The following is a 12602-nucleotide window of genomic DNA, read 5'->3' as shown; positions in this document are numbered from 1 at the left end:
TTACACGGGATAATGATGTCGTCTTTCCACTAAAACCAAAGGAGTTGTAAAACTGAAGAACTTAAAGTCTTCAGTTTGTTAATGTGTGAGTAGTCTGCTAGTATTTACCAGACAGCAAAAATCTTACTTCCCTTCCTCCTTGCATTAACAGCTTGTGATGTGGGGTTTTTTGTTTCTTTGGTTTTTAGCCCTGAACTGTGAAGAATAAAACTTCATAGATGCAAAAGTATTTGCTGTCATGACATAGTACTAAACCTATTAATCCATGTTATCACTACGGATCTTTCAGAGATAAACCATTATTTTTTTTTTTATATTCTTGCCTCACCTGACTGATGTCCCATCTTTTAATGCGACTGAATTAATATTCGCTCATAAAAACACAGCATTCGCTCATAAAAACACAGCCCTTTGAAACTGTTCCCCAACACTCAAATTGCGCTGACACAGACCAGTTCGTTTGTAGAGCTGCTTGGTGACCGCTGGCAGCGGTCCTTCACAAATACCGTCTTTAGCAGACCCGGAGTCATGTGCGTGGAGACTGGCAGCCCATGCCAGCAGCTCTGCCCGCGGGAGATGAGTCGGTGCTCGCAGAACGCCTGCTCCGTGCCATCGCAGAAGGTCCGTAAAGAGCCCCATGTCAAGACAGTGGCGCGTGTGGCTCCCCGTATCGCTGTGCAAACCGCAGGCAAATATGCGGTGTGAGGCGCTTGTCTGAACAAACCTGCGCAGTCATCCTTTTTGATGCCCTAGTGACTTCATGAAACTTATATGCGATGTAAAATGGCAGTTGTAAGAGACTAGCTGTACCTAAGTACCTCAGGTACAGGAGGAGTATGAAAGCCCCTTGAAATATTAAAATGCACGTATGTAAGAACACGGTTTGAAAAATTCATGTGCAAAGTTAATGTCCGTAAGAACCAACATTGGTAAATTTTAGTATACATCAGCGAACAGTTAGTAAATATTTAAATATCACTTATTATAAATGGTGGACCCTGATAGGCAAATTTGACTTCTCCGCAGAACCCCCACGTGCTGTTCGGCGATGATAACGCACTGTTTCGAAGTACCTGTAACCCTAGATTAGTCAGGACGTGCAGGTTTGTATCTGTACCGTGTTCTGCGTTTTAATATCAAGCCAACATTATGTGGGGCGTCCAGTCTGAAGTTGTAACCCTTAGGAGCACACACTTTTGAGACGTACCTGTGTCCTTTACCCACTTATTATTCCCAAACAGAAAGATCCTGGAAGTTCTGCTATACAAAAGCTGTGCTGTTCCCTGACAGATTCACAGTGCCTGTACTTCAGTATGTTAAACATCAATAGGACAGGAATATGTCCGTAACTGTCTTCAGTGCGTGTTTTATTTTGGCTCCTAAAGATCTTTTTTTTTTTTTTTTTTTTTTTTTTTAAAGTGTATTAAGTTTTTGTAGACTCCTGGTCAGCAAGATAAGAGAGCTGGCTGGGGAGCCCAGAGCTCACAACCTTGTGACAACTTCATCAAGTCCTTTGAGAAGAGAAAACAGTTTTGTTCTTTATTGCCCAGGACTGGTGAAATTCTCAACTTGATTGGAAAAATGAGGCACAAATGTGGAGGGTGATTATAGCCCACACATTTCTGTGTGATTCACGCCTTAAGTGTATCTTACAGCCAGTATGACTCTGCAGGGAGCCAAAAAAAAAAAAAAAAAAAGAAATCTGTTCACAGCTGTTGATGAGTATGATCTTGGTGGGAGGTAGAGGCAAGGCACAAGTCATTAAAAATGCCAAGGCAATCTTTCAGTAAGTGTTCCATGTTGCAAGCTTACAGCTGGGCAACACGATCACGGGAGCGGCATGAAGCAGCTGAAGCGCATTGCCAAATTTCTGTGCTGTGCCTATGGCGGGTGGTGCAGCAGAGGCGAGCTTCGTTGTGTGCTATGAAACACTGTTTTGCAAAGCAGGTGTTCCTCCTCTTCATCTTATAACAAAAGAGAAATGCCTGTAGAAGCTGGGATTGCCAAGTAAAGGACTATGTTGTTTGGGACTGAACGGGGATTGCTCACGTCTAGGTTACCGGAGCCCCGCGCGTGTGTGGGATGTAGCTGTGTGCACACACCAGTGCTTCCCAGTTCGAGTTGGCTGCCCTGTGTCCTGAGCCACCGGTCACGGTTGTGTGGATTCAGATTATTCTGTGTCCTTTGCTTTGCCCCTGCGCATCCTCCGCATCCTCCTTCCTGCCAGCCAGAAGGAATTGTCCGCTTCTCCTCTCATTTGCTGGGAAAGCACCTGGGCAGGGGCTGAGCTGAGTGAAGCTGGGGGGGTGCTGCCAGGGGTTTTGGCAGCATGTGGGGGTTGCCGTGCAGCGTGCGCTGGGTGTTGATGCTCCCAGACACTGCATTACATTGGAAAGAATAACTCCAGTGAGTGCAGCTGGGGAGTTTTGTGTCAGTCTTCTATCCGTGTGCCGTCTTACGGCTTTCTTGCTGCGTTTCTTTCGCTCTGAATCTTTCAAAGAAGGAATCTCATAGCTATTTTGTAATAATGCCTTCTGGCATACCGTCTTGCTTAAGTCTTTTTTTTTTTATTTTTTAATTTATTTCTGAATCTCCTCAGGAAGCATAGCCTAACAGCTTGAGAAATACGTATGTTGAGATTTCCTAGCTGAGTCCTACTGATCCTGTTTGTTGGCAGCTGCAGCTGAAATTGTTGCTGTCCTGTGGATGGATTAAAGCGATATGTAAGTGTGGAAAAGGAGTTAGAATTTGACCCAAGATCCCCTTTCTTCAGTGTGTGGCCAACTAGGTTGTGCACTGACAGCTTCACAGACCATGTGTATAACACCGGCAGTATTTGTCATTCCCAATTCCCCATTCTGCCTACTAAATATGCTTTTAATCTTGCGGACTGACACCAGGTCTCTGCGTGCCGGAGGGTGAGTGACGGGGTGCAGATTAAAACCCCGTGATGAAGCAGAGCTCACGTAGGGCTCTTTGTCAAGACCTTTCCGTGGTATCGAGACTGTCGCTACAGACTATAAATTGCATTTCTTTCCCCGGTGCAGCCGATGCTCTGTAATCAGGAGAGGGGCTGAAATGTCAGGCAAATTGTAAGCAAGACTGTGAGTGAAACCTAAGCATTGAGGGCTTTTTCTCACATTTTTTTAAGCTTGACTGAACCCAAGAAAAAAAGCAGGGTATCTGATTTTGTTGTAACTTTGTCTATTTTTTTTTTTTCCGATGAGTGAAATTAATTTAAGTTCCCTTTTGAAAACAGCCTCCTAATGCTCAGAAACCCGTAACAGATAGGGAGGACTTTGCCACAAGACTTTGAACGCTCGGGGTGTTTATGGCAGGCGATGTTAATCACAGCTCAAGCTCCTGCAACCTCCTGAGTTTGCATATTGGAAGTCTGCTTAAAAGAGGAGTAGATCAAAGCAAAGAAGAAAACATGGTCCAAAAAAAGCTTTTTGGTTGCCCTTTTATTTCTTCTTAATTCCTAATATTTCTGCAGTTTTCTGAGAAATCCTCCAGTAAAAACAGGGCAGTGGGATAGTTTTTCCAGTGGGGCGTAGGGGGAGTCAGATCTACTTTCCACAAGAGAAATGAGTGTAAAATAGTGGGTTTTTCCATTTGTGGGTCACTTTCTTCACCTCAGTACCCTTAAGTAAAGCCTGTCTGAAGGGTTTTTTTCTCTTCGGCAAAATCATTGGATACGAAGTATGGTTTCTTTCTAAGGTGTTATTATTCTCTACTGAGAACTATTTTGCCCATCGTTGCTCACCAACAGCAATAATTTCAGAGGCTCTTGCTCTGTCTGTTTTTACTGTTGTAAAGAATTCAAGAGTGTGTTTTCGGAAGTTTTGCTGCAGCACAAACTAATGTCTTCCCAAGTTCATCCTTTCCTTGTAGAACTAAGAAAAACTGTTTGTGGATTAAAAGAAATAATGCTTCTTAAGATTAATCCTATTTGCTTAAATCTATTTGTATAAAAGCCTTTGATTAAGGGAAACACAAGAAATGGAAGCTGCATTTCTTTATGCCAGGTTTGCGTTCGTCTCAGCCAGACGTTTCAGTGCAACCCTGATCTAACGTGAATTGTCAGCTTGGTGCAAAGCCACGGGATGTCAGCTCCAGCCAGATCATCATATCTCAAACTCACTCTGACTTGAATCTCTTTGAGAATCATGTGATGATTCTTGTTTTAAATTCCTGATGCCATATCTCTGCAAAAGGGAGGACTGAAACGCACCTCCAAAAAAATAGGCCATCCCTTGGAGAAAAGTGAAATGAACTCATGAGATATGCATGCAACATAAATATGCATGAGCAATTTCTGTAGAATACAAGCTCTACAAAAGACGGTGGTTTTTTAGCTTTTAGGAAACATTTCTCTCTGAATTAGCAACTGTCAAAGTGGCGCGGTTGAAAAGGTTTTCTGCTGTAGAGAGATGAAACTTCAGCCCTTCAAACAATATAGCTTATCTAGGGAAGCTTGTTGAGCCATAGTTGTGTTAGAGCTCTCCGAACCCAGCAAGGTACCTGCAGAGCTTCTTTGCAAATTCTTTTGATGCTGTCTTGTCCTAGAGAGTGCCAGACTCTCTCTCGCACTTCAGAAGTGTGAGAATTTTGCTTATCTTGGAGAGTAAAGAACCCAGAAGATAAATGGAGATAGAAATAGTAAGAAAATAAACACTGTGCTCTTTTTCCAGAATATGAACAGGTGTGTGTTTAACGCGATGGCATTACTTCTTTGTTCTACTTTCAGAATCGAATTTTGTCCAGCACTATGTAAATTTTTCAGACTTTTTTCACAAGTCCCGTAGAGTCTTTCCCTTATGGAGAGCAGCTTCCTCTTGGCACCCTTCCTGCGTGCATCGACACGGCGCCCCTTTTCCAGTGCAGTGATAAACGTTGGCGCTTGGTGCCCGTTTCTGGCAGTCAGCAGCCTTCTGTCCCTGGTAAGTCAGAGTTAAGCTGGTGGAGGCTTGGAAGAGGTTTCTGAGGAGACCAAATTCCTGGTTTAAGGTGAAGCTGGAAATTGTAGATTGGATGAGATCCTCTCTATTCAGCTTTGCCGCTCCATCATGAAGAAAGAAACGTGGTCTTCTGTCTGAAATTTTCCAGGTTTGGATTTGGACTGAGCGGATCTTTGATCTTAAAGTTTTAAGCTGATGGTGAGAAAAGGGGGAAACGACAATGGGGGAAAGACAGACGTTTTTTTTTAGCATGACTACTGCTTTCAGCTTTCTTCTTCTAAACTTTAATAAATTTAATCACAGCTAGAGGACTTGTGGAGAAGTCGAGTTATGCAGAAGAACTGTCACAATTTATCAGTTGCAGACAAAAACTAAAATAACAGCATCTAGAATATGCATTCCCTTTTGCACTCTGGTCTGTAGAAGTATTTTACTGAAATGACCTCCTGCCAGCAAGACACTGAGTGTGCTATCTCACTGTCTTTTTTGGGTCTTGTTATTCTCAAACGAGAGTGGGAAAGTGTAAACAAAGCTGGCATTTTATCAAAGGCATCTTTTTATTAATTTGTTCTATGTTTGAGATAAAGCATTACTGTTCTTGGATAACCTGAGATTCTTGTGGCACCCAGTGACCGATAGGGGACGGAATCATAGCTCTTTCTGAAATGCTTTATAAGTTTGAGATCTTTCATTGTGTGAACCTTCTGGCTGTCGGGGAAACGCTGAATCGCACTGTTCAGTGTGCCTGAACAGCCACTGAGGCTTATTTCCTAAGCTGCGAGGCTGCAGCGGGTGCATACGGAGCGGGCATCGATGTCTTCTAACTGAGCAGTTCAGCCAGCAGCTTCTGTACGTTGCTTCTCCAGTACTGTAAGGTAATGAATTATGTACGTATGGACCAAACTTCTGATTGCAGTGGTATTTTTCTGTACACGGCATGTTTTGGCTCCTGCTTACAAAGAAATGCTTCAATTATTCTGGGGTGTTGTTGTGGAAGGACTGGCTGACTTGGTACAATCATTCACTCAGTGTGAATGTACAATCATGGAAGAGGCTGGGGAGCACTGCTAATCAATAGAAGCAAGCTTTTGTTACGCACTTGTTTTTCTTCTTGTGCTTGTTTTCTTGAATCTTTCCAGTAGTGTTGGCCCCTGATCAACTTTTGCCTTCTGAATTACCAGCCTTGCTGATGGTGAGCAGGACGTAGATTGTCATGCAGTGAGACTCCGCTCAAGAGGCACGACTTCAGCCTCAGCAGTTATCTGCACCCTTCCCATCCCTCTTTCTTACAGTTTGAATGTTATCTATCTTTAACGTGTAAGATCCAGTACTTCCATGCCAAACGGACAGTGGGTACGTTGCTGCAACTGGCTGACTCTGAGACTTCTTGTTTGCAAGATTGCAGGCACTCCAGTCAGGTCATATCAAAAATTTTTCTGCTTCAGGGCTTTTATGGATGTGGACTCATGTCATGAACCTGGCTTTATCAATTGGAAATGTTTTATTCTTGGGTGCTTTTATGATGAAAGTAGTAAAATTAGCACTACAGCTGATCCAATCAATGCTTGCAGTTGGAGCAAAATAGGAATGGTCACAGAAGCTTTATTATTCTTCTAGATCTGTCAATTTGGCATCTTTCTGGAGCATTAATTCCAGATTTTGCCTGACAAATAACTTGACTCAAAAGCATGTGATTCTGTTAGGGTAGTTTGTTAGATTTCAGAAATGCGCATGCTAGTATTTGTATTTCTCTTTTCTGTACATCTTCATTCTTGAATGTACTTGGCTCCTCTTCTGGGATCGAGTAACTTCATGGAGTTCACGTAGTCAAGATGCCGCAACGGATGCTACACCTCAGGCTGTGAAAATCCAACCGAAAAATACTCATTTTCATATGTTACAGATAAACTTCCTATTTAAGTCTGGTAGTTTGGTTGTTTTTGTTGGGTTTTTTTTGTCAGGACGGTAGTTCTTCCTCACTGCTACTGAGAAATAATTTCATTGCTGTTAGAGAGTGATTCATTAGCATGTGGTTTGCATTTGCAGGAAGCCAGTCTCGTAGAGACCACATTCCTGATGCTTGTTTGCTTTACGAACGTGAAATGCAGATGTCTTCCTTGTACAAGCAACTCAAAGGTGTCCCATTGGGTCTGCCAGGTTGGGGGCTTAAGATAACAACCCATGCGAGGCTGGCAGTGACACTTCATCCCTACGAGCTGGAGCAGAGTGTACGTGGTGTCCACAGCAGCCCTGTGTGCCACACTCCATCTAATCACGGGCTGCTGGGCTGGCAGGGAGGGGGGGCAGCGCCGCCCGGGCAGCCTTTGTTCTCGCAGGGTCACATCCCTGGTAAAGTCGAGGAAGTTGACGTACCAGATCTTACACAGCATGAGCTAAGGCTTCATTTCTCCTAGAAAAAAAGGATTGTTTGAACGTTGAAAATTACTCTTTTATGACTGGGATTTCTTAGTGGCCAGCAAAGGGGGCAAATCAGAAAGCAGATGTGGGTAAGAGACATTTAAACACCCCCAGCTGCATCATGTGTTGGTGCTACGCTGGTTTAGCTCAGCAAACCAACCGTCCAGCACTGACAAATGCCCGTGCAGGACCAGGGCAGTGTCATGTGGCAGGAATAGGTCAGTTGTGCAGTGAAACTGCACCTCTTCAGTGGGGCAGATTTAGAAGAGTAATGAATGTGCTGCCCCTCGGTGTGCAGAGCGTGTCTGTTTTGTAGGAGCAACCATGGCTTGTTTTTCCTTCCAGGGTTGTGTTGGGGTTGCTGTGTATCTGTATTGCCAGTACGTCAGATCTTGTGATTCACCTGTAGCAGGATTCAAGAAGGCGTATGGCTTTCCAGCTGATGATTGGGACTGACAGCTTCTCTAGAGGAAAAAAAATGGAGCTCTTCCTGCAGCTAGGGTGGAAGGAGCTGTGTTTTCTATATGTATGGTAGAGAGGCAGGCGCTATGGTGGTAGCTTGTCTCAGAGTGTGGGAGGTACAGGCCTTTAGCGTCAGCGTATTTGAATGCAGAATGTGTAGACCATTGGGCTTGCCTGGGTGCTTCCTAGCACAGAGAGGAGTGAGGAGGCAGGGGTCGTGAGCCTTCGGAATCCCCCTGGAAGAGGTGTCTTGTTTGCAGGAGACCTGCTTTGTTTGAACTCCATGAGCCTGATAAAGGTGTGAGGGGGTCGAGAGGCAGGGTGAAGGTCCGGCAGCTCAGCAGATGGCTGTGGTCTTGGCGGGTATGAGCCTTTTTGTGCTAGCAGACCAGTCTGTTTTCTTCAGAAATTAAATAATACATATAAGCAAAGGAGAACTTGTTTGCTTGTACCCTTGCAACATGACTTTAAATGTCGTGTTGCAGTATTCTAGAGGGTGCTCGGGCTAGTGCTTGCCAGGAGTTCACGTAATGCAAGCAACCCTGCACGGAAATAGTCTCTGTCACGGTAGCTTTCCGTCTTCCTATTCCACTCCAGCGTATAACTTTCTTCTCTGCAATGAAGGCTGGGGAAAATGTTTTGGTTTTTCCCCCTACCCTTTGCGATCACAGCATGCCTATGTTTGCAGCTTTTTACTGCTTCTCCGGCTCACTGAGCGGTATCCGTCTGCCCCGTGGTGCCTACTTTGCACACTTAGCAAGGACCCCGATCCCAGTCTGGGCTGGGCCTCTCAAGTGGCAACCGCTTGAGGACTGGATGTGGGGCTTCCGTGAGCAGTTAAGCTAATCCAGTGAAATCTTGATTCCTTCTTCTCTGTGCTGTTGTGACTAAGTACGTGAGTTAGTTTGGGTACATCCGTGCTTCATTCCAACCTGTGTATTGCAGGTGCACTGGCTGTGAACATTGTCTCTAATAGTTTAATGGGAATTGAGTATCACTGGAATATCATACTGAGTTTGCACAATTTATTAGTCTTACGAGAAGATTGTAGTCCTAAGCAGAGGTGTGGCCTCAAAATACGCCTAACTTGACTTTTTTTTTTTTCTTTTATTTTCCACCTAGGTATCACATGCTGTTGCAAAGCTAGTATTAGTTAGTTTCCACTGGCAAATCTCAGAGATTTTGGAAAGGTAAGTGTGAATAGTCTTATCTGTTCTGTGCTCAGTGCTTTTCCCCCTTGCTTTGCAAGAATGCGCAGGGTGGTCCATAGGTGTCTTTTTGACAAGCATCTTTGAACCTGAAAGCAGGCCATACAGTCCATGCCAGGGAGCAGAGGAAAAACACTGTTTTGTTGAGGCTGCATTGCCTGTAAGAAATTTGTAAACAGGGAGAGAGTAGTGGTGGCAAATGTTTTTCAGTCTGAGGAATTATATTCCTGCTGGGAACCCTGTAGATGCATTTAGCTTGAACTTTGAGGTAACAGATTGAGAGTGCTGCATCTATATTTATTTATTTTAACAAATGTAAAGATAACATATGTTCTGTTTTGAACATATGAGCCATAAATCATGAAGGAGCACTGGACCTGTGATGATGTATTCTTTAGTAGTACATTCACATTGAAGTTTTTTCTCCTTCTGAACATAAGTGGTGTTTTTTTTCCAAGCTGACTAACATTTGGAGAGCAGAAGATGGTGTAAGAGAACTGAGAAGTGCAGCCCCTTTGTGGCTTGGTCAGTGTAACGGAGTCCTCCAACTGATTTCAAAAGGAGGGTTCGGACTCTGCCCAGACGTATACTGGAAGCGTGTCAGGAGGCACTGCTGTCTGGCAGCCCCTCCAGAAAATACTGGCTCAGAACTGAACATTGTCTGAAAATAGAGACCATATCAGTCTGACTCATTCTGCCATGCCATTTTTGGCCCTGTAGCCAGCAACTTCATCCAGAGGACATATGGGAAATGCATCTCCTGTATGGATATTGTCGCAACATCTTTGGTAACTGGCTCGTTGGTTATCATGCATCCTCTGAAAGCTTTCCTCTGGGGAATGCGGAGGGTGAGGTTCTGCACAACAGCTCAGGAGGAGTTTGCAGGTCAACTGACGAGATTTAAACAAGAGGAAGTTTGGGGAAGGGTTTACTTTAAATCTGTGACTTTGCAAGTTGCCCTCCGGCTGATCCGATCCTCAAACTTCTGTCTTCGTACAAAGTGACATTATCAAATGGAAGATCTCTAATACAACTTAAAAGTGCTACTGGGGAGGGAGGATTTACAGCGTGGTCACAACAGTGATGCTGCTATTTCTGAATTCACTGGTGATTTTTTAACTGGAGATACAAACATTCCTCTGCAATGGAAATCACAAACAGCAAAACGTTTAATTCTAAGGCTACTGATAGGCAGCTTCATATGCCAAAGAGGTGATAATCTGTCACAGAGTAAATGCTTAACTAGATACTAGGCTGGAGTCAAAGTGAGAGCTAACCAGGATAGCTTGATTTTACAAAGGAATAGGAGACAGACAGGAGCTTCACTGGAGTGTGTTGTTATGGGCAGTGGCTTAGGACTGCTCTAGAAGCGTGGCTAGAAAGCCCTAGCTTCAAAAATAATTTTCGGGCGGGGGGGAAGGGAGAGAGTTGTAGAAAGATATTCATCAAGGAGCATGAGGGAGATGTTAATCCATTAGCATGAGAAGTGTTGTTCCTGTTTCTGATTTTGAAGAAACTCATAAAGTTTCGTTGATGAGAGTTCAGCTCACGATGTGAAGGAGCCTCACGCAGGACACGTTTCCACTTTCCTTGTTGAAACCTACCCTGCCATTTGCACAGAACCTGTTATTTATTCAGGCGAGAAGGATCAATTTAAGAAGGCAAAATGTATTCAGAAATTGATTTGATCATTCTTCAATTGCCTTTTCAGGCACAAGTCTAATGCTGCCCAGTTGCTAGTAGAAGCACGAGTTCAGCCCACCTCATCCAAACACGTAAGTATGCTAACTATGTTGGTCTGTTCCCTTGGCAGACACCTCTGACCCACCTCATCGGAGGATTGCATTACTAATGGCATAGTCTGTCCCATATTAACCCTTAGCAAACTCAGGTCCTACACCCTAACTCGGTGCTGGGCTTACTTTTTGAATGAGAAAGCATTCAAGAGGTGCCTAACATTTAAATAGCAGCTTTGCTATTGTCTTGCAGGTAGCGTTCAGGAGTTGCTTGCCTCGAGAAAATTGAGGTCATTTTTTTGTCATGAGTGATGGTACACAATGGAAGGAGCAGAGTGCATGGGCTCGGCTGCCTCTTCCAGTTCTGCGCTCTGTAAGACACTCAAGGGACGCTCTGGCTGTGCAGAGTGAACAGAGCTTGTCTGCGGCAGGAACAGAGATTTTTTTAATTTTTTTTTTTTTTCCCCCTAGGGTGACTGTTTGCTGCGCTGCTCTGCTCTGCTCAGGGATGCTTAAGCCAGATCTCCCAGTGGTGCTGCTGAGCCAGTCAGTAGTGATACTTGAACCAACAGCTTGTGTTTTGCAGCCAGAGCTGCACAGATCCTTAGATGCTTTTCTCCCCCCCCCCCCCCCTTTAAATAGAAACTTCCTGTTGCATGTTTACAGGTTTCATTCACAGTGGGTGTCTTGGTACAATCCACAGTTACCCAGGAACACATTGCCATGTGTCAGATTTTGAGTGATAAAGTATTACATCTGAGAAACAGCCTTTGGGTTGAGGGGGGGAGGGGAGATTTTAAAAGCCTGATTTGGCATCTGAGCTGACTTGTAACTAGCAGAGAGTGAAAATGCTAAAACAGCTGACGGGAGTAAGCTTCATGGACTCAAAATAAATTATCTGCCTAGAGTCCAGAAAAAAAATCTTTGTTATTTAACATACCTGCAAATTAGTCCACGTATTTTGAGATTTGTCTGAATCTTGTATCAGCCGCCACTTAAATTCTCTCCCCTGCGATGGTGATTTCATTTTGGGAAGGCAGATATTACAGTTAAAAGGTTAGTTTAAGTCGTGACAAACTTGGTTTGGTAGGCAGTTCATTACAGCTTTTTTGTATGTGCTAGGTCAAGTTGCTGTGTGCTTCAACTCCTACTGCAGAATGATGGTATGGGGGGCAGATGCTCCTCCTGCATGTCTGTAGAGCAGCTGACCCTACAGAGAGAAGCTCCGGTGGTGAGCTCAGGGGGGCAGCTCGCGAAGGTTTGGGGCAATGCGCGTGCTGTTCAAGTTGAGCAGTGGCTGTAGGCAGTCAACGCAGCGTCAGACTCGGTGAATCTTGTTCTGGTCCGTAAGTGAGGCCGCTTAGAACAAAGTCGCATTATTTCCTTTTTCGTGTGGTCGTGCCATAAAGCAAGCTCTGTTGGTCATGTGGCTGCGTATCACGCTGCTGCTGCTCTGCGTCTCTGGTGTGCGGAGCTGGGCATGGGAGCTGACTGCTGTCTCGCGCAAGCTTCCCAAAGAGTAGCAAAGGCTTAAGTAGATGAAAAGGGATGATATGACTTCTCTGTGAAAGGAGAAATAGGAACATAAACTCCTGCTAACAGCTCTGTAGGGCCTTGCTTTTGATGATGCTGTGCTAGACCTAGTTCTTCAGGTCCCAAGGGTGAGCCGAGATGTGTTGGAGGCTAGATCTGTTGTCTAGGGATTAGTTCTGCGCTACCCAAGGGGAGATCCAGAGTGCTTCCCAGTGGCTTGGCGAAGCAATAGCAGAATTATGTCTGACTTGAAACAAATGCTCTAATCCTTTTCAGCTGAAGGG

General features: G+C 44.5%; 1 protein-coding gene across 7 annotated transcripts in view; it reads left to right on the top strand.

The window, feature by feature from the left end:
* The window catches only part of ARIH2 (ariadne RBR E3 ubiquitin protein ligase 2), a 32873-nt gene that overhangs the window by 8749 nt on the left and 11522 nt on the right, over positions 1-12602 (top strand). For all 7 annotated transcript variants that reach the window (XR_012589372.1, XM_074603088.1, XM_074603091.1 and 4 more), the window contains 2 exons: positions 8964-9031; positions 10761-10824. Coding sequence is in view for 6 of the 7 variants with exons in the window: in XM_074603088.1 (XP_074459189.1) it covers positions 8964-9031; positions 10761-10824 (132 nt within the window). In the remaining variant the exon portion in view is untranslated. The remainder of the gene's footprint in view (positions 1-8963; positions 9032-10760; positions 10825-12602) is intronic.

The sequence above is a fragment of the Larus michahellis genome, chromosome 10 (assembly GCF_964199755.1).
Source record: "Larus michahellis chromosome 10, bLarMic1.1, whole genome shotgun sequence".
NCBI classification, from domain to species: Eukaryota; Metazoa; Chordata; class Aves; order Charadriiformes; family Laridae; genus Larus; species Larus michahellis.
Note: the sequence above shows the minus strand (reverse complement) of the source record. Positions and strands in the feature narration are given on the sequence as shown.